General features: G+C 35.1%; 3 protein-coding genes across 4 annotated transcripts; 2 read left to right on the forward strand and 1 right to left on the reverse strand.

The window, feature by feature from the left end:
- Positions 1-899: 899 nt before the first annotated feature.
- Positions 900-18,114, forward strand: LOC101253501 (protein transport protein SEC24 B-like). Its single transcript, XM_004242289.5, has 26 exons — positions 900-1,125; positions 1,280-1,437; positions 3,494-4,315; positions 5,906-6,121; positions 6,306-6,380; positions 6,541-6,639; positions 7,902-8,013; positions 8,348-8,475; positions 8,786-8,905; positions 10,099-10,179; positions 10,943-11,020; positions 11,130-11,222; positions 11,931-11,985; positions 12,538-12,614; positions 13,413-13,484; positions 13,612-13,695; positions 13,869-13,988; positions 14,085-14,153; positions 14,695-14,772; positions 14,940-15,078; positions 15,703-15,867; positions 16,345-16,490; positions 16,638-16,817; positions 17,281-17,369; positions 17,511-17,542; positions 17,701-18,114. Exons 3-26 carry the CDS (start codon positions 3,521-3,523, stop codon positions 17,805-17,807), a joined length of 3,210 nt encoding a protein of 1,069 aa, XP_004242337.1. The 5' UTR covers positions 900-1,125; positions 1,280-1,437; positions 3,494-3,520; the 3' UTR covers positions 17,808-18,114.
- Positions 18,115-19,683: 1,569 nt separating this feature from the next.
- On the forward strand, positions 19,684-20,121 carry LOC101259552 (uncharacterized). Its single transcript, XM_004242481.4, has one exon. It carries the CDS (start codon positions 19,684-19,686, stop codon positions 20,119-20,121), a length of 438 nt encoding a protein of 145 aa, XP_004242529.1.
- A 1,253-nt stretch (positions 20,122-21,374) lies between these two features.
- Positions 21,375-24,340, reverse strand: LOC101253000 (small ribosomal subunit protein eS24z). Of its 2 annotated transcripts, none has more exons than XM_004242287.5 (6): positions 24,129-24,340; positions 23,945-24,019; positions 23,786-23,827; positions 22,786-22,956; positions 21,691-21,777; positions 21,375-21,583 (listed from the first exon to the last, which is right to left on the reverse strand). In XM_004242287.5, the coding sequence occupies exons 2-6, from the start codon at positions 24,014-24,016 to the stop codon at positions 21,554-21,556; spliced, it is 402 nt and encodes a 133-aa protein (XP_004242335.1). In that variant the 5' UTR covers positions 24,017-24,019; positions 24,129-24,340; the 3' UTR covers positions 21,375-21,553. The 2 variants fall into 2 exon arrangements, with proteins under 2 accessions (XP_004242335.1, XP_010323045.1); XM_010324743.4 differs by having other exon boundaries at positions 23,945-24,036; positions 24,129-24,224.
- Between the last annotated feature and the right edge of the window lie 3,085 nt (positions 24,341-27,425).

Genomic DNA, 27,425 nt, shown 5'->3' on the forward strand with positions numbered 1-27,425 from the left:
CATTATGATTTAAGTATCGAGGTTGAACATATATTATATACATTTAAATGGTACATCCGATAGTGATTATGCCTCAAATATATTTATATTGAATATGATAAACACTAATCGAAGATTAAACAACATTATAATCATGTATCAATACCTTAACATGAGCATGATACATGACACGAAATAAATGTTATTATAGCAATGATGTATCAAATCGGTGATAACACTAACAAAACTTGATTTTAAATGTTTAGATCATAATTACTACTATTTTATATACTTTCATCGATAACGTCCGCAACACATCATTATCAATTATCGTTACTATCTACAACTATTATCCTATGCAGCATCTTACCTTCACTAGCAACTATTTACAGTTTCTACCATCAATCATCATAAATAATCACAATAATCAGTGTTATTACCACAATCATCATTGACCATTACTATATATCAACAACCACCATTATAGTTCGTCGTTAATTATTACTATAATCAGGTTATGGCAATACTATCCCTAATTGACCATTTTCATTAATATTTACCGTCATCAATTGTTATATAATGTTTTAAAATATTCTATTAATATAATATTAGATTAATTTGATATTTTATTAAAATTAAATATATAAAAATAAAACTAAATTTTACACATTGAGATATCAAAAAAGCTACAAAATAATTATTTAAATATTAATATAATTTTTTGATATTTGATCTTTTTTTTAAAAAAAAAACAAACTTACTTTTAAATATAATACTCAAAACACCTTATTTTTACTCATAAAATAATAATTAATTTTAATAAATAAAAGGGAAACAAATAGAAGTGAAACTAAAACAATGCCCCTAAATATTACAATTACTGTACTAGTGTATATTTGCTTGCGTTGACGTCAATTTCTGGGGTTTGGACCAATCACATTGCGTTATTTTCCAAAACTATCCTACACAATAAAAAGAAGAACCGAACCGAACAATTTTGTAGAGGCAAAGAGTAGATATTTACCCTTCTTCCCCATTGAGCAATCGTCCGATCACTGAAATCTTCACAAATTCTGATCTATAAACCCAGCACCGCCCCCCTCTCTCTAGCTTTTCGCACGCCATCTTCATCTCCTAGATCTTCAGGTTTAACCTTTCTTCACAAATTCTGATCGATATGAATGATGTTTAATGCTATGCTTATGTGAATGCATTCAATTTTGGAATTTGGTAGATTTCGGAGTTGGAATTTCTTATGCGGATCTAATTTTATTTAATCGAATTGGGTTTTCTGTTTCAGATCGAAGTCATTGAAACCCCCGGTTTCGCGAAAAGCACGGTTTTTTTCACTTGGTTTCGGTGTGCAGGCGAATTCATTCAGAGTTTAATTTTAAGACGACGCCGTTTCGGTGCTGCCGGCGTCGACGTCCTTCAATTCAATTAACATCTTTTTAGCTGGTTAGTTTTTCCTTTTTATTTTTTTTTATTTTTATACGGCTCTATTTATCTGTTCCATTTTGTGGATGTGATTTGATGATTCTGATATATTTCATTGAGTTAGAATCTGTTTAGATGAGAAATTTGGTAACAATCAATGGCAGCTTCAGGCCCAAACTAGTTTAGTTTGTATGAACCCTTTCAACTTTTACTTCCACCATAAATCATAGCCAGGTGGATCCTTTTTATTTAATATGATGTTCAAAGAAGCATCTTGGATGGAGCATTTAGTAATAATCAATGTCAGCTCCAGGGTTCAATTACTTTAGTTTATATGAACCCTTTCAACTTTTACTTTCACCATAAATCATAGGCAGGTTGATCGTTTTATTAATGTAATGTTCAATACATATTGGATGGAGGAGACTTCATCGTATTATATACAATCGGAAATGCAACAGTATGAGATTAAGAACAAGGATATCAAACAATGGAAGATTTCAAGGGGAGGAAAATACTATATGTCAAGTGAGTTTATCAGTACCATTACAAGAGAACTTCAGAAAAAAATATATCATGTTATAAAAATTCAAAGAAAGAGAGGTCGATAATTTAGTGAGCAATTTAGGCATTGTGTCTCTAGAATTACAAATTAGTTAGAATAACATCTCAGAATTGAAGGAGAAGAAGCACATTCATCATATGAAGTTAGATGAAAATTCATTTTTAAATAAGTTTGAGGGTGAAAAAGATTTATACTTTGTTATGTAATCTCACTGTGGCAACTTTAGATCTGGGAAAGATTTTTGTTTTGTCCACAATGAAACCTAGAAAATGTCCTCCACTAAAGCATGACTTTCTTAGAGAAATAATGGGAGTCTAGTTGGTAAAAATATGGTGCAGAGTAAATTGTACCATCACTAAAGCATGACTTTCTGTATGTATTTATATATATAGTTCTTCAAAATCGGAAGACAGGATAGTAAATTTGACTCTTCTTGTACGTTTTTCTCTACTTTGATTTGCATTTATGGAGGAATAATTGTCTTCTACCATTTCAGTGGAATAAATGCACAATTGATCTCTCTCCAGCCTTAGAATAAATTAGTTTTCTTCTTTTCCGAGTGATTTTCTCTAAATCTATTACAATGCAATTGGCTTCTCCAATGACCAAGCACAATAAAGTATGTGCCTTAGATCTTCCTTAAATGATACCGGATGCTAGTTTGGGTTCTTCTTCTCTCAATGGCCTTTTGCTGTTCTCTTCCCATGTAGTTTGTGTCTAATATTTGAAGAGGGTATATATGTCGATGCATATCATATCTGTTTAGCTAGTTTGCATTTTCTTGTCCTTTAGCTCTCTGTACATCCTGTTTAAAATAACTGAAAAGGCTGAATTAATTCTCAAATTATCCTCACTCTTGAGCCAATCACATTTGTAATTTTGTATCCTGTAGTTAGGACTCATTTATATCGCCGAAGAAATTCTGTTCTTGCCAAAGAGACTCAGTTTTCTCTATGCTGAGTTAGCCCCCCTCTCTGTAACCTCTCAGGAAGAACCGTGTCCTGTCCATCTTCTTTGCTTCCAGATCTAGGAGATCTAGGAATCCTCTGCCTTCATCTTCTTCTCTTTAAATCTGTCAGCTCTATTTTTGTTTCATGAGATGTTCGAATTCTTTTTGCTAATTTCTGTTTTTTTGGAGCTGGTGGTGTTTGATCTTGCGCCTTTGTGGATTGGACCTTTCCTCTGATGATATTTCTGGGTGTCGGTGTGTTATTGTCCGTCTTCCAGCTCCTTTGGGTTACGTGTGCTGAAATGAAGTAGGAAGGGTGGGTGGGAATTAATATCTATGTTTCTTTTTGATTGTTTAATCAGCATATGACGTATGATGTGGTTACTTTTCTTTTGTGGTTGATGTTATGGACTTGTTTTCCTTTGAATCAATACGGCTTTAAACATGTGTGTTTTTTTTTTTCTTGCTGAGTGTTTGATTTAGTAAAGATTGCTGTTCTTATATTTCTTTAGTCTATTGCTTTTATTTATTTATTTGACATTTTTTTCTTGCTTCTGTTCTAGAGTTTTGGGGAAATTTGGAAATAATCAATGGCAGCTCCAGGAGGACCTAGACCAAGGAATGCACCACCACCCAATTATAACCCTAATGCACTTGCTGATGGCATGCAAAATCTACAAGTAAATAGGCCCAATCAGCCACCTAGTGCTCCTAGGCCTAATACCCCATTTGGGCAGCAGCCTCCTTTTTCTGGTGGACCTCCTGTTAGTCGCCCAGGACCTCCACCACCTGGTGTGTTCCAGAGAGGTCCTGCACCTCCTAGTGGTCCTCCACACGGATTGCCTCCTCCTGTGGCTCAGTCTGTTCCTCCCTTTGCATCTCGGCCACTTCCTCCTGGTGTGATGCCTCCTTCTATGGGTGGTGCACCCCCGCCACCTGGTTCTTTGCCTTCTGCATTGGGTCCTCGTCCAGGGCCTCCGGGTCCTTTTTCTTCTTCGCCGTTGACTACAGGTCCTGCTGTGCCGCCACCATCAAGTATTTCTAGCTCCATTAGTAATGGGCCACCAGCGGGTGGACCAGGAATGATGCAGGGCGGAGGACGTTTTCCTCCTCCAAGCAATACAATGAGGCCACCATTTGGAGCTCCTCCACCAGCTATGGTTTCACCTGGCGCTTCTTCTCAGCCTTCAGGCATGCGCTCACCCTTTGGAAGTTCGTCATCTGTCAGTGCAACACCAGTTACAGCACAACCACCACCACCATTTTCCGGATCATTTCAGAATATGCCACCTCCTTCAGGTTCCTCCCCATTTGCAGCACCTGTTCAAGCCATGCCTCCACCCATGGGTGCTCCTTATGGAACACAGTCGTGGCAACCCCATCAGGTGATCTTTATATTCCTATCTTACTGTACTTGTTTAGAAGGTGAAATCTATATATCTTCCCAATTTTTTTTTTGACTGTCTTGTGCATATGCTATTGAAGGAAAAAAAGAATAGAACTTATTTCAGATCCCCGGTGTTAATAGTTTTCCCTCAACTCATTAGCGAAGCATAATTTATTTTGTGTAATCTTTGGAGCTGAGATATATATTTAGTTTTTGTCTGTGATAGACTACAAAAGAAGTCATAGGATATAACAAAAGGCAGCCTGGTGCAATAAAAGAATTTATAGGATATATATTTTTAATTTGCACGAACAACTTTTGGATCAACAAGCCACACAAGATGTGTTTCTTATCAAATTCTACATATTTATTATTTTTAATAACCATCAAGAAATGTTGGCCTGTTGGGTTCTGGCATCAAGGAATCAAAAGGGTTCAAGGGGCCTAGAGTTGAAGAGATGCTTCATGACTTTAGGATAGAAATACCAATAATAGTCAGAAACTGTTTACTGTTTGGTGCGGTTGATGAGTAGCTTGAGAATGATATCAAGACTGTCAATTGTCATTTGGTATTATCAGGAAGTATGTTGTGGAAGGTGTAGTATCTCAAATGAAGAAAAAGTTACACTGTGAAGGGCTGTCATGAGTTAAAATTTAGACAACGGTGAAATAATTTTCTCCATCCAACTTGGTACAAGCCTTCTTTTTTTTCTTCTTCCTATTTTTGATAGTTTAATTCATTGCATCTCTAGTGTATTACTCCCCATAATTATCAATGATGTCATGTTTTATTCATTCAAAGTTAAATAGAGAAGATTTTTTATGAATTTTTGATGAAATGTACTGCTTTTTCAAATAATTTTTTGTTTTAGTTTATGCGCATTATAAAATTGTCTTTTCTTCAACATAAATCTGAGTTTTGATTCTCATTAACAAAGTTACCCACATGACTTTGAATATGTTGTTTGGAATTCTTTCACCATTCGAAGTTATTAAATATGATATTTCATTACTCCATAAATAAAACTTGTTTTTATTTATACATTTATATATTTTGCTAGGTCTTTTCCATGCTCGAAAGTAATGAAAAAGATAGTTTTCAGTATCATTAATTACTCTATCTAAATTAATTCAAACTATAAGTAGAGAAATCCTTTTATAAGTTTGTTGTATCTGCCAATTATTTTGAATAATAATTTGTTATATTATATCTCAACTGTTTAAGTACTTGTAAACGAAAATCTTAAGTACTGGTTTCGTTAAGCATGAAAAATTTAAACATTATCAAAGTATATTACATCACCTTTGCAGTTTTGCTGGACCATCTGAAAAACGATAACTATCTTTCTCAATTGAAGCGACAACAACCTTCGTATCTCAATGATCTTGCATAAAAATTATATTTAATTCAAAAGGACCCCTAAAGTACATGGCACATTTCCAATGTAGTGTTTTTTTCTTCTTTTTTCCTATTGAAATCCTATAATTATGTGGATCACATGTTGGATAAAGTAGATCGTTTTCAGTATGCTTATACTGTATTTCCACTTTCATGTGAAGTGCATATTCTGAGTTTACTCATTTACAGGGGGCTCCACCTTCTGCTATCCCTGGTTCGATGCAACCACCAAGTATGTATGGAATGCCACCTCCTCTTCCAAATCAGGCAGTGGCTTCGATAACTCCTTCTATTGGCCATACCAGCCCGTCAAAAGTTGATCCCAATCAAATCCCGCGTCCTATTCCAAATACTTCTATAGTTCTGCATGAAACCCGACAAGGCAACCAAGCCAATCCCCCTCCGGTAAATCATCATTTTATTTAGGAATATTTGGCTCTAATATCTTGCTTGGTTGTATTGGACTGTTGCATATGCAACTTAACTATCCTTTTTTCAAATAATTATGCTCGCCTCCTAAAGGTTCATAGCAAACTAACTTGTTGGTTCTTACTGCTGTTTCCTGTTTTTCTTTTTTGCCCACTTGAAGCCTGCCACAAGTGACTATATTGTTAGGGATACTGGAAATTGTAGCCCACGGTACATGAGGTGTACTATCAATCAGGTACTAAACTTCTTTGCATTGTTTTTTGTCTCTGTGCTATTCTTCCCTCTATGTTTTCTACATTATACCCTTTATCTTTCTATGGAATGAAAAGCTTACTAACCTTATTTTTCTTTCGATTAATGCACTAATTGTTGATGATGTGGTCCTTGTATAACAGATACCATGTACTGTTGACCTTTTGACAACCTCCGCAATGCAATTGGATTTATTGGTGCAGCCCTTGGCTCTTCCTCATCCATCTGAAGAGCCCCTCCAGGTAATGCATTTTTTTTCATTTATATTCTTATTTTAATAGCCTTTTTGTACCCTTATGTTTCATTAAATGTGAACCTGTCTGTGTGGCACAGAGTTCAAGTGGAGAGAAAAAGACATTTAGAACTTTTGGCCTTAAATATGCCGTGATATTATGTAGCTATAAAAAATCATGTCATTAAGGGTAAAATAAGAAGTTTAAAGTGAAATTGTTTCTAAATGTAGAGTAACGTCATTCTTTTTTGAACATGCTAAAAATGAAAGAATTGAACCTTCAATGACGGGAACAGACGGAGTTATAGTGTTTGCATACAATATTGGGTATACCTTGATGAAAGATGATGTAAGGTATATTTTTATCCAAAGGGTATGATGATATAACAATTTGGAAGGAAGGATAGAAAGACCTCTTTTGAGAAGGGAAAAAAACAAGATCTTTTGAGCACAAAAAAGATTAAAACTCAAGCACGGGTTTTGAGTCAAAGCTATTGGGTTCTGTTAAACCCGTAACTTTTATGCATAGCTATGGGTCCATGTCCATTGTCTTTTCTAGTCTTTTTCAACCCTTGATAGCTAGAGCTTTTCCACCTTTGCACCTTCATCCATGTTGCAGGCCCAAGTAATTCAATGCCAGCTTAGCTACTTACTGCCACATAGCCGCTAATCTTGAATTTTATGTACCTCTCCAACTGAATTATTCTGGACTTCCTATTTTTTCTAATTAAGAAGGTAAGTAAGCTTCATATTAAAAGAAACAGGCAGCCTAGCAATGAATACGTGTTAATTGCTAAAGCTGTGCACAGGCTAGGTCGCTAGGATTTCTATTTCTTTCACTACAAAATCAATATTTCGGACTAATTTTGAGCCCAAACTAGGATGTAGCCTCAAATCGAACCAAAGCTAGAACTTCCCTCTTATATGATTGACAGAAAGTCAATCTATCATGTGCAAACAAATGATATATTGATTTGTATAAGTGATTATTGCAATATGTTTGTTGAGATTTTGTTGAAGCACTACTGTGTGATGTATTTTATGATGTACAATTGATTGCAGTGACCCTTGGAGTCATATTGTTTGGTAAAAGGAACAATCGTGATCCCTAGAGTTGAAATAATTTCAACTAGTTATCATGGATCCTACGTTTATGCGTGTTATACATCTGTTATCATCTCTACTTACTCTACATTCTGAGCATACAGGGGCACTACAATGATGTAAATTGGTTTAGTAGTTCTTTTACCTTCGTGTTGTTGTCCTTGATAGGTGGTTGATTTTGGAGAAAGTGGTCCTGTTCGGTGCTCCCGTTGCAAAGGCTATATAAATCCTTTCGTGAAGTTCATTGATCAGGGAAGACGATTCATCTGTAACTTGTGTGGTAAGAATGAAGTTCATTTATTCCCACTGAAGTTATGTGATATTTGGAGTCTAGAGCTGCTCTAGATATTATTTTACAGACTCAAGATAGAAATGCAATATGATAAGGTTGTCTGATGTTTTGTGAAAAAACTAAAGGTTCTGAAACAGAAGTATCAAATTTTACATTGCTAATGATATTTTTCTTCTCCAACTACTCTAACAAAAAACACACACATTCTCAGATGTCTAATATACATTTATACCGGTCAACTGAGGACGTCCAATGCTGCATTTTGAATGAAAATTTGCTGTTATGTAGTTTTATCTCATCTTTCTTGCCATCCTTTTTGCAGGACATACTGATGAAACTCCACGTGACTATCAGTGCAACTTAGGTCCAGATGGCAGGCGTAGGGATGCTGATGAAAGGCCTGAACTATGCCGAGGAACCGTTGAGTTTGTCGCTACCAAGGAGTATATGGTTGGTACCTTTTGGATACATTGGTTCAGGGATGTGATTGCATGACATTATAGGAGTAATGCAGTATTAAGTAGACATTCCGTGCTCTGAACTTTCAGTTCAGCTAGCTTTGGGCTTTCAAATTTACCATCTGAATTTGTTTGGGTATTTGGGGAAGCTAACCACAACAGAGTGGAACAAAAAAAAAATTATATTGCAATATCAAATAATTTGTAGATGCACTCCTTTCTTTGGTGTAGGGAATCCCTTAATTCGATTTTGTAACTTTTGGATTTTGCTGTAATAACTTGATATTTGTATCGTAATTCAGGTGCGAGATCCAATGCCTGCTGTGTATTTCTTCCTGATAGACGTTTCCATGAATGCCATACAGACTGGTGCAACTGCAGCTGCTTGCAGTGCAATCAGCCAAGTTATTTCTGATCTCCCTGTAAGTCCTATAGTTTGTTTATGATGATGCAACATGCATTTTTGTACCTTCAGATTAGAGAGAAAAGTATTTGGCTCGTCTTCTCGTGTGGAATCATCATAAATTAATTACATTCTCCTACTAAATCTGTGACATTAACTAGAACATCTGATGTAGGAAAGCAATTATCCATGTAATTTGTCCTTTGAGATGATGAGAAAGGTTATTGAGGCATCTGAATTGTGGAAAACCTAGTTTCTCCATTCAGAATAGTGCAGTGTTGCACTAATGTTGCTTGGTCACTTTGGTTTATCCAAGAGTTCATTGTGGAATATCTGTATTTAGTGGCTGTTGGCCCCAGGGGTGGGTGGTTGGGGGATGGATTAGGCAAAAAAGATGAAGAGATTATGATAACCTGCCAATTTGTATGAGTTCGTTGACAGCGTAAGGGTGATCCATCTCGATGACGAATTCCATGATACCAAGAAATCGAAATTAATCGTTCAATGTCTACTCGTTCTCCCCTCTTCAATTCCCAATGAACAGCATGATCTTGACCTATCATTTGTTCAATTTGGCCGATTTGATACTTAGTTAATTCTGTCACCTAGTCGATAACGAACCTGAATGGCTTTGGTTGAGGCAACTCTTACTTGTTCACCACCAACTAATATAGCTCCTGAAATATATAGCATTTTTAATCCTTCCTTTTGCTAGTCTTCTCGGCTGGAATCATAAAAAGGTTGTCTCCTCTTTCATGATCCTTTCTATAGGTAGAACTACTGTGAGCAGTATAAACTTCGACCCTTATTTTTTTCTTCATATTGTAAAGGGGAGCATTCTCCTTAAAACAATAGCTTGTAATAATTCCAGAAGGTAATAGGAAAATGAAGGATGTGACAAGAATTTAGGTGAACCCTTGAATGTCTTCAATTGAAGGGTTCTTTTTTCGGCATCTGGTGTTATTCTAGTTGCATGAACCATAGATTGATCTAGTAAGCAAATCAATCTATGATCTAATGGAACTCGTGAGAGATGGGATCATTCAAGTGGTTAGAATGATGCGTTCACTAGGAGGCATAGATTAGGGAATAGATACTATTTGTGATACAGTTCACTAAGAATTAAGATGCATTTCTATTCAATTTTGATGCACAATAGGAATTATTTAGAGTTTATGAGCTGTCTTTGACATTGAAAACTTATTATTGCAGGACGGTCCTCGGACATTGGTCGGAGTTGCTACATTTGACTCAACTATCCACTTCTACAATCTCAAGCGTGCATTGCAGCAGGTTTAACACATTCAAAGATGCTTTGATTCAGTGTTGTACCTTAATTAATTATCTTTACCTTTTTCTCTTTGTTGAGCTAATGATGAACTGACAATTACTTTTAAGGGAAAAGTGCAGTACTACTAGAATGATTATTGCTGGATTTCAGAAATGTGTTGCCTAGATGATTGTAAATGCATTTCTTAAAGAATTTCTGTAAGTGAATATAATAAAAATCTTTAACTAACTGAATGTTGCTCGGACTCTTAAAAAATGTCAATGGTGCGTCTAGGATCCTCCAAAAATAGCACATTTTTGGAGGGTCCGACATCGGTGCGACAACATTTTTGGAGAGTCTTGAACAATATAGATGATGCAAACAGAGTTAGTAGTACTTAATAAACAAAGTGTTTTTCATCTAAAACAAAGAAATTATTCTTGTTTCCTTTTTCATTTGTCTTGACTTGTCTGTGACTTAAATCATGGTTTGCAGGAAGAAAGTTTTAGCCTTCAAAAATCGTACTTTGTAGTTTCAACTTCTCTGTCTAAATTTGCTGCTCATTCCCTTGCTGCATAATTGCTCCATTTTGCTTAATTATGCAGTTCTTTCATTCTTCTTCTATGGTATAGTTGGATTATATTTTACTTGTTCAGTGTTTCTCTGATTTCACTTGCTCATTTTTCTTTAATATGGATGCTTAAATGGGATTAGGGTTGTGGCAAACGATTTATGTTGATGAAGTGCTTGTTTTCTGATAAGTTGATTCTGGATCTACCTATGCAGCCATTGATGCTTATAGTCCCTGATGTCCAAGATGTTTACACCCCCCTACAGACTGATGTTATCGTGCAGCTCTCGGAGGTTAGTTCTGCAAGATGTTGACCATTTTTTATCATGTTCCCCTTATTAAAAGCAGAATGAGTAGGATCATCAGTGAGTCCTATGAGTTGTTACTTGTTTGTGTTTTCAGTGCCGTCAACACCTAGAGCTTCTTCTAGAAAGCATCCCAACAATGTTCCAGAACAACAGGATTGCTGATTCAGCTTTTGGAGCTGCAGTCAAGGTATCAGTGCTTTACATAAAGTTAGTTTCCCACTTGTTTTGTATTCCAAGTTGTTATTTCTGTTATAAATCCACTTGTTTTGTATTGCTTTGTTAAAAATAGAGTAAGTATTTTCTGCGTTCCTTCTAGAACGTGAGTAATTAGGTCAACACAGTTGCCTGAGGCTTTGCCATTCTGAGAAAAAGATTGGAATTATTTAGTGTTATGTCTCTACAGGCAGATGCAGGGGCAGACCCAACCTTACAGTAACAAATTCATCTAAACCCGATAGTTTTGACTCGAAGCATAAATTTATGTGTAAAAATTGACTAAGATTGCAGTAAACGGTAGATATAAAGCCATAACTTCAAAAATATTGATGCACCCAAGGGAATGACGTAGTGGTCAATGAAGTGGCTTGGGAACCATGAGTTCTAGCCTTGTTGAACTGAGTTACCTGATGCATGTTGTTGCTGGTGGGAGGTGACAACTGACAGGTTTCCCATGGAATTAGTCGAGGTGTGAGTAAGTTGGCACAGACACCATGGTCATCAAAAAAGAAACTTTGAAAATATTAATGAGCTCAATGCTAGGAACTTAAAGGTTGAACCCATAGAATTTAAATTAGGAATTCGCCTCCATGCAGTTGAGTGATTGCAAGTCTAACTTTAACAGTCTATGATGGATTATCATATTGATCGACTCTTACTTCTAGTTTTGTTACTTCAGGCTGCTTTCTTGGCAATGAAAAGCACTGGAGGCAAACTTCTTGTGTTTCAATCAGGTAAGGTGCTAAGTGCTGGAGCTTTAAGTAATGTACAAGTTCAAGCTTGTGCATCTAAAATCAACTGTATCTTGTCTGTATGCTTGCATTAAAACATCTTTTATCTTTGATCCCTCACTTTCAATGACAATGTACTGCTGATTGATTGACTGTGTTTGCTTTTATTTATTTATGCTTAATTTTTGTTTCCGATGCGATATGCCTAAATAGGATGGTACATAATAGGATTGGTTTCTATGGCATGGTCTGGTTCTTTTAAAATTGAAGCATTTCTAGGATAGCTATGTTTATATTATTATATTTTCAGTAAATTCCTGTTATGAAACTTCCCGTCAAGTATCTGGACCAAATACTTTGTAATAGAGAAGCATGCCTTAAGAAATTGCCTTATAATTCCTCTTTTCTTCTTCACCTGGTGCATCAACAAGTTCATAGGTCTTGTAATATACTTCCTGTAAATGATCTGTTGCATGAGCTGTGCAATCTTGAGACCTTGACTACACAAGTTGTGATACGATTCTAAGTGTTGGCTATACTTGCTATTTTTTATAGTCCTGCCATCTACTGGTATTGGGGCCCTTTCTGCAAGAGAGGCTGAAGGAAGAACCAATGTATCAGCTGCAGAAAAGGTAAAATTATTGAGCCAGTTTTTAGTTCAGAATATATCTGTCTCACTTTTAGATTGTTTGTACCCAGTGTTTCCTAGTTTTTGTTCCATCATTTCATATTTTTGATGTGACAAAACACAGTCCATTTATTATGTGGGCTCTGTCTGTAAAATTTCCCATAGTTGAATATATAGAAGCTTTTAATATTGTTGTTAACATGATTAAGTCAGAGAGCTGTTGTCTCTTAATTGCCAACCTCTTATGGAAGAGACAATCGGAAACTAAATAGTCTTTTCAATTTATTGACATCAAAATATCTACTTAATTTCACTTCTAGAGTATGTACAATAATGTATGGGCAGAAATAGTGTTTTAATAACTTGAAAGTTCTTTGAGCTGCTAGTCACTTATTTGAGTCATCACCTCTGAGAAATGGATGGCAGTTTGCTCATCATTTCTTGAAATTTTTGGTCTTTATTCCACTATTGAATAATCTTACATCAGAGAGCGTTGGAATCAATTTTTTTTTAAGGTAAATGAGAGTGCTTTTTGTGGCTATCAATTTTCTTCTTGAATCTTGGTTTAGGTGTATTCCTACTAAGCTTTCACCAGAGGTGTGCCCATCATCTTTCTTGTCGTTGATCAGTTTACTAAGAATAGATGACGTTTGTATGCCAATGGTGTTAGTCTGGACTCTGAGTTATGTAATGTGCATGTCCAGCACCAATGTGGCGATGAATAAAAAATTTATTGCTTATACCGAAATAAAGAAACCATGTGATTGCTTTTTCCAAAGAGTTGTATGTTTTCCAATTTCAGGAGGCCAACAAGTTGCTCCAGCCGGCTGACAAAACTCTGAAGACAATGGCTATTGAGTTTGCGGAGTATCAGGTTAGTTTATCTGAAAAGCCTGTGGATGTATGATTTATTTAAGGACAAACAGGATGTTAAGAACCTGTTTTGGTCTTCTTATATTTATAATTGTTAACATCAATTGATTAGATTTCAACTGCTTCAGGTCTGTGTTGACGTGTTTCTCACAACACAATCTTATGTAGACATTGCCTCCATCTCGGTCATTCCTAGGACGACTGGTGGGCAGGTAACTGTGACGCTTGCTACTATTTTAGCTTGTCTCCCCTAGGGCCTCGGTTATGATGCACTAACTGTTCATGGAATTTATGAACAATCTTATTATGCAGCTTACTGTACATGTTCCCTCTTGATATTGTTACATCTAGGGTTGAGTCTTAAAGATGTTTTTGCTTCTGTCAGGTGTACTACTATTTCCCTTTCTCTGCTCTTGCTGATACTGCCAAGCTATACAATGATCTTCGATGGAATATCACTAGGCCCCAAGGGTTTGAGGCAGTAATGCGTGTAAGATGTAGTCAGGTATGCTCCCCAATTTTCGGGTCTTCCTTCTCTTTTCTTATAGGTACCATACCGGAAAGTTGAAGAACACTCATGCTGACCGTGTTCCATTTGCAGGGCCTTCAAGTTCAAGAGTATTCTGGAAATTACTGTAAAAGAATTCCTACAGATGTTGATCTACCTGCGGTTCGTCCCCTCTCCCCCCCCCCCCCCCCCCCCAAGTTAGAAGCATCTACAGCACATTTCTTTGGCTAATACCAAATCTGGTGACATGTTTCATTACTTGTTTATAATATATGTTTTTATCCAGCATTTTTTCATATCAAGATGAAGCTTTTAAGTCATATTTTCAGATTGTCCATGGTCAAAATACCCAAATGTTTTGGGAGAACCTTATGAGTTGAAATTTGTCTCTAAAGGGCTTACGTTAATCTAAAAATCACATGTGTCGGTAAGGGATTTTAGTTCATGTTTTGAATGGAGACTATACTAGCATGGTTTTTTCTGTATGCATGTTTACACTGTTAATTCACCTTTTCCTGTGTGAATACTTGCTCTCAAAAAGTTTTCACACTGTTGTCCTTGTTGAAAGTGCTGGTTTGACAGACTTATGAATAAGGTTTGTTCATTTCTAAGTGTGCTTTCCCTTATGCAGATTGACCATGACAAAACAATTATGGTTACATTGAAACATGATTAATAAGGCGTGTTGCTTTCCCTTGTGCAGATTGACTGTGACAAAACAATTATGGTTACATTGAAACATGATGACAAATTGCAGGATGGTTCAGAATGTTCTTTTCAGGTACAAATTTATTTGAGTCTTCAGCAATGAGTTTTTGGTCAATCATTTTTGCCGTGTTTCTGTATGTCTAATTTTCCCTGCTGCTGCTGCTTCCACCTTTTTTACTTTTTTCTTCCCTGGTGCAATATGCTGGCCCCATTTACAAGAGATTGTTTCTGTGTTTCCAGTCTGCTGTTCTTTACACTACCATTGATGGCCAAAGAAGAATCCGAGTGTCAACTTTGGCTCTGCCTTGCACAACTATGTTGAGTAATCTATTTCGATCAGCTGACTTGGACACCCAGTTTGCTTGCATCTTAAAGCAAGGTAGAGGATACTATCTAATAATACACTGTGTCATATTCTTAAGTATAAGGATGACAGTTGCAGCCAAATCAGATATAAGATTGTGTATGGAGACATCGTACATGTCCATGGGTTAACATTGAATCTGATTGTTTCTGCAATGGTGCTCCTTTATAATTCCCGTAACTCTTGTTCTGCATATTTGGAACTGAATCTAGACAGAACTAACTTTGTGCTGATATTCTTTGCTGATGAAGAAGCTATATTTATCTCCCCTATCTCCTAAGATTAGCTGCACAAGATCCTGCATTGATGACCTTAACATCCTGCTTCTCTTTCAGTCTCTCGCTCTCTTTCAGAAGCAAATACTTTTGTTTTTTTTTCAATATTCCATCACACACACACTTGAAAGAAAAAAGATTCTCCTGGCCAGAAGCAAATATTTTGAAATTAGCTCTTTATAGCTTATTAATCGTGTTCTTGTGGTCGACATAATTACTATGACGAGTTGCCAAGTGGCCTGCTTGCTTTTGAAGTTTAATGTTATCTCATGCACTGTTGCTATTTCATTCTATTTTTCCCTTTTTCTCCTTGTTTATTATCTTAAAAGAGTAATCGTACTTATGGAATTTTTCGTGCATGCAGCTGCCAGTGAAGTACCAACTGCTCCTCTCTCACGGATAAGAGAACAAGTGACAAACCTTTGCATCAATATTCTGCACTCTTACCGTAAATTCTGTGCGACAGTGTCATCCTCAGGGCAACTTATCCTTCCTGAGGCACTTAAACTTCTTCCTCTTTACACATTGGGTATATCCTGCCTTCCTTTTTACAAGCCTTTTATTTCCAAATGTTTTGACAGTGATAGTTTTGTATATGCAGTGCAATTTTAAAAGCATTTTATTGCATTATTTCATTTTCTTTTCCATTTTATGTATTTAAGTTGACATATTGATCAAAATGCCTATTAACTTTTTCTTCCTCTATGTTCCACCTTGGTTTCCTTTTGTTGCTATTCTAAGATTGTAACTCAATGTATTTTATGAGTTGAATTATTCAGTGTATTATATGAGTTGAGTTAATGTAAATGATATGAAGGAAACTAGTGCCAAGTAAAACTAAATGAATGATCATCCATTCTTAGTATGTGCATTTTAGCTTCCGAATGCTTCCTACTGATAGTGCATATTGAATGACCGTCTCTGATTTTCTTTGTCACTACAAAGTACTTCTTGTGCAATCAATTATGTAAAAGCTATATTCTTATGAGTTTTCTTAATATTTCAGCTTTGGTTAAAAGCACTGGACTTAGAGCAGATGGACAGATCGATAGTAGGTCCTTCTGGATAAATTATGTTTCCCCACTCTCTACTCCATTGGCAATCCCTCTGGTCTACCCTAGATTGATAGCAATTCATGAATTTGATACTAAGGTAAGTACTTGTATTTATGGATTTTGTTTCTATTCTTTCTTTTGTTTTTCTAAGTCAAGTTGGTAGTTCGATTCATTTTCTTGATTCCCTTTAAACATTATTTTCGGATTACATTTCTTACATTTCATTCTGTATTTGAATTTGTAGGAGAATGATGATTCTCTTATTCCCCCTTCTATTCCACTTTCCAGTGAACACATTACTGACAATGGTATCTATCTTCTCGAGAACGGTGAGGACTGTTTGATATATGTTGGGAACTCTGCAGATCCTAATGTTATCCGTCAGCTGCTAGGCATTTCATCTGTCGAGGAAATTCCTGCTCAGGTAATTTTACATGTCTTCTGCTGTTGATTGGTGATATTTTTCCAAATGTATAAGTAGGTAAAAGATGGAAACACATTCTTACCACCCTTCTTACTAGGATTCTCATTTGATACATGTGGCTGAAACGTACATTTAATTTGTATTGATTGTTTTTGAATGGCTTTGGTTAAATTGTACAAATCCATGGTGGTCAGATGTGTCAGGCAGGTACTTTTGTCGCAAGCCAAAGTATGAGGCTTGCATTCAAACCACCTATATCCTGTTTGATGGGTTGTGCAATTTTATTCAACAGTCATCTTAAAAGTAACCTGTATTTTTTCTTATACCTTAGGCTCTTGGGTTCGTTAGGTTCTTGATTGACAAAACGGTCAAACGTTCCTCTTTTTCCATTGGTGAAGCTAAGAAATTACTTATTCTAATTTAGCTCCTCTTGCATAGATTCTGAATTTCCCTTTTCTCTCAGTTTGTCCTGCAGCAGTATGACAATCCACTCTCTAAGAAGCTCAACGACATCATTAATGATATTAGACGCCAAAGGTGTAACTATCTCCGGTATGATTCTTCTTTTTCTGTGTATTTGCTCCTACCTTTTAGGAGATGGTTCATCAATTACATTTCATTACTTAATGAATACAATGTGATGGGCACAAAATATGTCTAATTTCTGATATATTATCAATTTGATCTTGGCAGCTTAAAATTATGCAAAAAGGGAGATTCATCAGGTTTGTATCCAGTAACATATTTTTGCACTTCTATCCCCAATCTTAACATACATAAATTATTGGTCATTTTAAATCAATTTAACATTCTCCCTGCTCTTAGCTGCTTAGTGTTAACACTTGATATGAAATCTTGCAATGACCATGAATCTCTTTTTCAGGCATGTTATTTCTCTCGCACATGGTAGAAGACAAGACACAAAATGGGCTTTCATATGTCGAGTTTCTAGTACATATCCATCGACATATTCAAAATAAAATGGCTTGAGAAAATATCCAGTTTTGTTCATGAATTTTGATTATAGAGAAGGGGGGGGGGGGGGGGGGGTACAGATGTTTTCAGTATGAAGAGATGCAGATGAGCTTTCCAGGTGTGGCCCCATCCATGGCTTCAGAGCTATCTTAGTTTTTTTGAGGTGCAGCGCATACTCAAAATGAACGGACAAAAAGTAATGTTTTTATGTATTTTCACAGTGATAGTGTTATTTATTATGATTATTTTTCTTGACGTGAAAATGTAGAAAGAATTAAAATGGAATCAGTTTTGTTTACTATATTGGATATGGTGTTAAAAATGTGTGTGTGTTTTTTTTTTGGGCCCGCAAGTAGCGTTTGCTCTCTTGATCTCATGAACTGAAGTTTGTGTTTTAGCATCAGTTCAGTTGAGTGGAATATGTAAAGTGCATCTGCTTGAACTTTTGTGTTTTATTATGGTTTCAATCTCCAGATTCAAAGTCTTAAGAAGATCGTGTGGTTCCAAGACAAAACGATTCTTACGTTAACTTTATAATTGTTGGAAGTAACAACTAAAGAATTCCGTCTGAAAGACCTGATGGACTGATATAAACTTGTATACGTTGTTCATAAGTCATACTGTATTCCTTTAATTTTCAATGACCAACTTTTATACTTTATAAAATTAACCCTCCATATTTTCCTTTTTGGTAATACTTACCATGTTTATAGAAATAATTTGGTGTATTCATTTGCTCCGCGAGATATGATTGGCAGTGTTGTTGTTGTATAGTAACGACGTATGTTTTGATTTTGAACTATCCCATTTCTTTTGTGAGTTTAGTCCTTTATTTTGATGAGTTGGGAATTACATAATTCAAAAGAAGAGAGCTGTTTCGGTGCCACTATTTTGTGTGTTTTTTGGAAGCATCCCCGCAACTTCCTGTTCTTTTGTCCCTCTCGCACAATTCGAGCTTGCTACCAAATACTACTCTTATTATAGCAATTAAGATTAAAAAAAATATATATATTTAAGATGATTTGGACATAAATTCACAAAACTATCTATTATTGCTTTATGACTATGACTCTCAATTGTTAAACTGTGTTTATAATAATAGTTCAAGTCGAAACTATTTTGACTTTAAGATTAACCAAGTGTACAGGTCAGTTTTGCTAGGCAGAGAAAAATGGTCAAGAGATCGATGAGCAATCTAGAGTTTCATAATTATTTACCAAATCATATACCCACACACTGTGCCGTACAATTATAATAACATCTGTTCTAGTACTGGACACTTTTCTTTCTTTTGGGTGGAATTAATATAATATTATTACGTAACTGATGTTTAAGTCAACGCAGTGATTAATCATCATGATTCCATCACCATTCATTTTCTTTTATTACAAATAATCAGATCTCATTTATTAAAATTGTACGTAATATTAACTTCCTATTGTTGAAAACACGTTTTTATTTAATTCCTAATTATGATCTTAGGAAGAAAAAGATCCTGTTACCATACACGACTAATATAAAGAATGATTTATCGAAAGTAGTTGTATTATATTATTGCCCTTGTATTTAAGGACCTGTACAGTAGTACATAGGATGATTAATTATATTTATTTTATGCACAAAGAGAAATGCTTCAACTATTTTAAGTGTTTTATATTTATTTCATTTTCCTTTTATGTTTATTTATAAAAATAATAATTTAGTGATAACATAAAATAATAGTAGAGTAGTAGAATATAGTATTATTTATTTATATAAATAAAAAACAGATGAACCTGCCTGCCCATTTGTTACTCTCACATCTAAAGCCAGGATTCCCACTACAGTTGAGTCCTATAACTCTCTCTCTCTCTGCGCACAACTATTTCGGTTCGGGTTTAATTCTTTCACCATGAAGGTTCATCCAGTAACAAGTAACGTTTTGTCTCCGGCTAACGGCTCAGTTTGCCGGAAAAAGAAGCTCCGGAGACTACCTCATATTTTTGCCAAGGTTCTAGAACTTCCTTTTCATTCCGATTCTGATGTTTCAATCCACGAAACTTCTGATTCGTTGCGATTTGTCATCCCAACAGATGATGTCGGCGATAATATTAGAGCTCACATAGTTGAGATCTATCCGGGTGTTACTAAGATTGTTATCCGAGCTGATAACGTTTTTGATTCTTCATTGGACCTCGACTTGTGGCGATTTCGGCTTCCGGCCACAACTCTGCCGGAACTGGCTAGTGCCCGTTTTAGTGACGGTGAATTGGTGGTCACGGTGCCCAAAGGGGAGGAGGAAGACGACGGCGATATCGTCCGAGCAGGTGGTTTTGTTCTCGTACAATAATCCTCTTTTGTCTCACTCGATTGTTTTTCCAAGTTTTAGTTTTTTTTTAGTTAATTGTGGCTGGTCCTGCCAATGGGATATAATTTGAATGTTTGAATTGAATGTTAGTTTCTCTTTAGATGTATATATGATCATACATAGTTTTCAATTTATGTGTTAATGTTAGTAGGCACTTTATTTTGACTTGTTGCAATTAGAAAGCAGGTTTCCAAGAAAATTTTACAACCAACAACAAATTAATGACTCTTGTTGCTTTTCAAGTAACTAACTAGTTGGCCACCCCAGAAGAAGCTTTTTGTAAAACCTTGTCTTTTAATTTATTGAGTTTATAGTTCCTCATTCTTAGTCTCTTTAGGCTGTACAATAGCTGGATTGTGTTTCCCGTTCATACATTATTGAAATAAAAAGGATACCCAGCAGCATATTTTACCAATTCACTCTTTGCTTTGCCAATTAGTAGGCTGCACATATCAACGTGCTGCTTCTAAGTACCTGGTTATTTTTTGGTCATTCCTAATGTTGTTTTTTTTGGATTGTATAGCGAAATGTTGTTATACATGAAAATCGGGTATGAGAATGAGAAAAGGAGTTTTAGCTGTGGTACAAATCTGGCAGGCAAAGCATCCCTTTCAATTCGACGAGAGCCCTATAAGGAAGATATAGTTAAAAACTTTTCATTTTCAAACTCAAATTCGAATACAGACAATCAATCGTTCACTAGCACACCTGGGCTGAATGTAGTTTTCTCCATTTGAGCCCCCATGTTTATGTTATCCGCACTTGAGTTGGAGTCGTTTTGTTGTAGGTTAGTTCCTCCTATGGACTTGGGAATCTAACTTTTTGGGATGAATTAAGACAAGTGTCACATGCTCCATCTTATTGTCCTGGAGTGTGTTGAAGTGCGAATTCATTATACGGACCTTGGACAATCATCTCTTAAAAAAAGCTAGCTTTAGAGTTTGAGTAATATCAAAGAAACATAAAGATTGCCCAGGCTGACTATCCTCAAAATACCTAAGGATACTATCCTACGCTGATTTAAGATGCCTATCGCTATTAATGATCGTTTGGTATGTCCTTCCAACCTTGTACTACTCTCTCACCTTTATACTTTCTTATCAATAAACACACTTCTTTCCTTTTTAGCGTTCATCACTTCAGACGTGAAAACTATCAACTACAGCAGTACCATTAACAAAAGTTATGATCCTTGTCGCAGCACTTGAAATGGTGATTATAAAATAAGGAGAATGTTGAGAAAAACGGTACACTCCCAAATTCACTAAGTTTCTGAGTACTAACACATAAACATGCAAATATAATTTGAGTGACTCAACCAAAATTGAAAGGATTCTGCATGAGTTGCCAGAGAAACATAAATAACATGGAAAACGTTTTCTGCATTTGGCTTAAAGGAACTATCACCAGCAGATCATTTCTTCTTGGCATCTCCTGCCTTAGTCTGCAAAAATTTAGCAACCAGCATCAGCACAAGAATAAAATAAATGAACCAAAATCAAAAGAACCTCTCAATGTTGTAGCTGGAAATGCAAAAATAAAAATCATTACCTTCTTGACACCGCGTATTTTCTTGGCTCTATTCTTCCTCTCCTTCATCTGCTTCCTAGATTTCTCAACCTTTGTGTCTAATCCATTCTGCAAGTGTTTTTCAATAGTCATACAAATTATTTTAGCCACAACAAAAATTATAGCCGAATTCAATCATTAAGCCCACAAATTTAACACTGACGACAGTGAAGGTGCATTCAACATAATGGAGCAATAAACTCAACCATCTACTTTACTTAAAGATGAGTGCTTGAATTAGCACAGCTAGAATACTAAAAACAGATCACTGATACAAACATACAAAAGAAAAAGCAACACCAACAAATGCAACACAAAACCAGAATCAACTGAATGAGCAAGAGAAGGACAGGAGGAAGAGATGTTACTAAGTAAGACCGGAGGAAGAGGAAGAGATTAGGTATAGAACCAAACGTCTTTATGGTCTAATAGCCTTTAATACAACATAGCTCAAACAAACAGTCTTTTCAACAGCAGCACTCAAAGTAATGTAGACCTACAGCTTGCAATTACTTTTCGATATCAAAAGAACAGAAGGATAATTTAAGCGTAGTTGTGGAAGACACTCAACTTCTGAAATGATGAAACTGCACATGCGAGTCTTGTACTACCATCTAATCTTTTCTTGTAAGCACATTTTACTGAACTTCATCTAGAATAAAGATATTTGAATTGACAGATACCATGCAATAATTTTTTGCTACAAATTCCTCTAAAATATGGTTTGTGCACAAATAACAAAAAAGGAGCAAAGAGATGAACTAGATGTAAGACCTTTGCACCCATCGCAACTCTTAGCAAAAATAAATCCTCAGAAACAAGAAAGATTGTTTCTATAGTTTCCATATAATCGCTTAAAGACTGAAGTTAACAAAGTGAAATTCTAAACCATGTCTAAAGATACGATACTAAAACTACAAAAACCATTCAAAAGATGATAAACCATGAAGCGAACATTAGTTCCTTACCATCTACAGAACTTATAAAACATGAGTTTATTAAGGAATATTGGTATCACACGACTTTCTTCACTTGATGAATTCTACGCAAAAAATAAAACACTGAAATGATTCTTACCCTGATCAGCCTGTACTTTGGCTCATATTTCTTTGCGTTCTCAACAGAATCATAGATCAAGCCAAAACCAGTAGATTTGCCTCCTCCAAAATGGGTCCTGAACTTAAACACAAAGATTGCATTGGGATCTTTCACCTCGTACATCCTTGACAATTTCTCTTTCAACTCGGCCTACAAGGAAAGGTTAACCAGGTAAGAGATTAAAACCAAAGGTATATAACAATCAAATGAGCTATAAGTGATTAGCACCACTCTCTCTATTTTTTTGGGAATCGTGAAGACCAAATCATGTTTGGGCGCACCTCAACTAATTCCACGAGGTACATATTAGCTCCAACATGCATAGGTATGAGTAGCTCTATCACCAATTTGTCGTTCCCCACAAGCACATGTACCGGTACATATTTATATCAAACAAGGCTCGGAGCCTTGGACAGAAATTTTGAACCTTGGTTCTCAACCATTCTCTCCCCATATCAATTACCCCCTCTATCCCAATTTAAGTGAGACTCTTTCCTTTTTAGTCCATCATACAAGGGATGACACATATCTATATTATATAATAATTCAACCTTAAACCTTTCATTTTACTTTTAATGAGATGATTTAAGGTCACACAAATATATAAGGCTTATTCAAGAGCACAAGTATCAAAAGTTAATTTTCATTATTAAACACCTTCCCATAAATTGGGACAGAGGAAGTAATAATCATATTCTAGTTGGATACCGCACTGTACCCCTTACTAAGTTGCACTATTTTCAAGCTTCTTTTTACTCTAGAGGAGAGAGGAGCTTGGAAGAAGATATATTTTGCATCAAATAAGCACATTTGCTTCTGAGACTAAGTTGACAGCCTATATGACTACTCAATAGCCACATGATCTTATGTCATTTCATTCTAATAACCAATAATTGTATTAACGACTACTTATTAGCTGAACTTGCAAGGCAATCAGAAAAATAAAGGAAACAAAGCCAATAAGTTTGTATGTCAGAACCTTTGAAACGTTGGCCCTTCCAGGATGCAAAACATCGATAATCTGAAAAAATGGCATGCCATTAGAACAAATAAAAACAGATCAGCAAATATGAAGTTTTAGATATGCACTGCAGCACGGCAATTGATGTTAGTATTAGATATTGCGTCTTAGACTTACGAATTGTTTCCTTGCAAGTAGACGATTGGTCATGAACTTCCTTGTTCTAATGGTAACTGCCTTGTCCGCCATTTTCTGTTAACAGAAATCAACTAAAATTTAATTGCATTTTTTAATCCACATACGAAAATATCTATGTAATACAAATACAGAGTTTCTTATTTACTAATAGAAAATGTTATACTTCTGCAAAACACTCCGGCGCCTCCGCTCTGAATTCACACTCTTCTTCAGAGACCTTGCTCTTTTCTCTGCAAAAATGGAGGCTTTGTTCTAGGGTTTTTCAGCATTTAGAAGCTGTATATGAACTTTTGGGCCACTCAACAACTGTCGAGCCCATTTTTAATGGGCCTAAAAAAACTTTTCACGGATAAACTTCACAAATAGCCACTTTTACTACATTTTTAATTGGAAAATAGACATAAGTTTTATTTGGATTCTATAGTGATTGTTTTTTAATTAACAGGCTAAAAAGTGGTCAGCCCCAAGTACTAAGTACTACAATTTTGACAGTAGCTTATGCAATGCAATGAAGAAGAGATTACATGATTTGTCCTTTAAATAGATTAGTTTTTAATTTTTATCCTTCTAATCGAACTAATGATTAGGCATTATATCTTTCAAAGCAAAAAGTACATAATTTGTGGAGTACTATGAAGCGAAAGTATAATATTTATGCGTGTTTGAAAAAAGTTGTTTGTTATGAAAACAAGCAAACGCCGATAAATATTTTGTTATTATTACAATGTCATTTTTTATTGTAGACAAAAAGCATAGTGCAAGAAATTTGTTATCGCATACATCGAATCGAAGAGAAGAAACATGTCAGCTTTTATTTTTGTCTAAAATATCAAACGAAATAATATGCTAATGGTGTGAATTCGAAGTCTGGAAGTTGAAACATTGTTCAAGTCATGAGTTGGTGTGTAAAAGTCCGTACACAACATGTGTTTCTTTTGCTTTTTTGATTGTCTATTGGAAGTTAAATTTTAATGACGCGAAAATAAACTCACGATTGTTTAGCCACGATGCTTGTAAACTACCTTTTTTTATCACATGGAGAGAGCAATATTCGTTCAAAGTCAATTGAACTAGAGATGAGTCGTAACATTTTACTAATCACCAACACATTCTTTTGGTCATACACATGGACAATTCGTAGGTAGAGAGAACAAAACAAACAAATTCTTATATTTTTTGGTTAACTTGAGCCACCTAGATTATTCCAAGTTTCATGTATCTATGACCCATAAATAAATAATTATATACTTTTAGTCAGACTTGTCCAAAATGATTGGTGAAGAAAGCATGAAATTCATGAATTACAAATAATTATGGGTTATGAGAATCACATTCACGTGAACTCCCAATTAATTAGGCCCAAATGCACTGGTTGTACATTGTCGATTAGTAAAATGGGAATGTTATGTTGTGCCATTTAATATTGTAGCTAGAGACTAGTGGTCCAGACATAAATCGCCAAATATTTAGGCCCAACACCGTTTGGATTTGAGCTTTTTTTTTTTCATCATAATTTTTGAAGGAAAAAATTATTCGTGTATTATTTTTGATACATAAAGTTAAGGACATCTGCATAAAAGGCCACCTTTAAGTGTGTGTAGTTTTGTAAAAATATGTTGGTTTAACTTATCAAGTAGATTTTGAGTAAGATATGATATAATCTTCATTCAATTTATTTTAATCGTCTAAGTTAATTCAATTATTTCATTTAACTCTTATCTCCAACTCCTCCTTTTCTTCAATTTAATGAGTAGATGAATTTATTTATGTTAAACCTAGTGTTCAACTAATAAATGTGACACCTTCTTTTAAAAAAAATCTTGAGACTGATTTTTTCTAATTTTTCCATGAATTAGCATATGAATTGTTTTCTAAAAAAATGATTTAAATTACATATTCAAACACTATGTAAAATAATACTATAAGTCCCAAAAATTAACAATTTAAATTTTTTTAAAGAAAATTACCTAAATACACATCTTATTTATTATTATTCTAAAATTTCCTATCTTTTTCAAAAGAAAATAATCAAAAATCCCCTCTCGGCACATCACTTTTCTCTTGCTCATACATCCCTATCCCCTATCGAATACATCTCTCTCCTATGTATCTGGATGTATTAACCCTCTCTGATACATCAATCCCCTAAGTATCCGAATGTTTTATCCTCAAATATCTGTTGACTGGAACTCCAGTGATGTATCCGAACTCTATTAATTTTAAGAGATTTTTTATTTTAAAAAAGAATAAAAAATAATATAACTAATTCTTAATACTGTGAATTTATGTAATCCGACATTTTAAATACATATAAAATATTAGCGATCAAAGAATATTTATATGTCTCTCAAAAATCTAACACATATAAATCGAAACAAAGATAGATTATGTTGCAAAAGAAGGTCGAAGTAGGTGGAAAGGAATTTGAGATGTGTCTTGTCTATTTGTCCCAAATAGGAAACAATTTATCAATTTTGAAGATCTACCATATCTCCACTCTCATCTTATTGTTGATGTGTTATCTTTAAAGCACACTTTGCCTGCCATATATTGTCCAACATCCAGGTAGCAGTATATTGATCTAGAAATATAGGCAAGAGAAACAACTTCTTTTACCACCCACCACATAAGAGGTGCATCTTTATTGGCAAAAGATAAAGCCAATGAACCTAGTGTGTTCGTGTCATACGGTGAAAAATTTTTTTACAAAATTTTGAGGTTCTATTTAAAATATATTTTATTTTTTTTTCTAAGAAATAAATTTCTTTAAAGACTAGAAAAATGAGTTTTGTGTGAATATAGCTAGAGAAAACAAATCCTAGCACTCGAGGACGTGGTCATTAATTTATTTTTCGCACTACCAAAAACACCTACATATATGCATGATGCTCTTTGAAATATACCCACTAGCTAGTAAAATCTTTTGGCTATACGACAACTTCATGTGGTTGTTAATTAATATGATAAGGCGGTGCCATATATATCTCTTTGTACTTTGTCATGAAAAGAAAAGAAATTGCTTACTCTAAGAGTTGTGTATATATCAAGCTAATAAATACATTGAGTTAATTTAAGATCCTTTCTCACGACCACTCTGGTTTGATGTTTCATCTTGTAAGGTGTTACTGCTATAATTTTATTATAAAATAATAAATTTTTTCATTATGAAGAAGTCTAATATTTAATCTACTAAATTAGGTTGTAGGAAGAATCTAGTAAGTAGTACATAATTTACAAAACTGTTCAATCGAAGTACTATTTTTATTTTTGTTGCGAATAAAGGCAAACTTGTTGAGTATTTGTTTGCTGCCAAAACAACGTGTGTCATAGTCCACCAGAGCTGCGGTTTATTTTGACCCAACAAGGCATCCTCTCTTTGGACCATAAATATGCTGCGTCTATAAATTATATTCTATAGAGAGAGACAGAGACGCTTCAAACTTACCAACTCCGTTCGCCT

The sequence above is a fragment of the Solanum lycopersicum genome, chromosome 6 (genome assembly GCF_036512215.1).
Source record: "Solanum lycopersicum chromosome 6, SLM_r2.1".
In the NCBI taxonomy this organism is placed as follows: Eukaryota; Viridiplantae; Streptophyta; class Magnoliopsida; order Solanales; family Solanaceae; genus Solanum; species Solanum lycopersicum.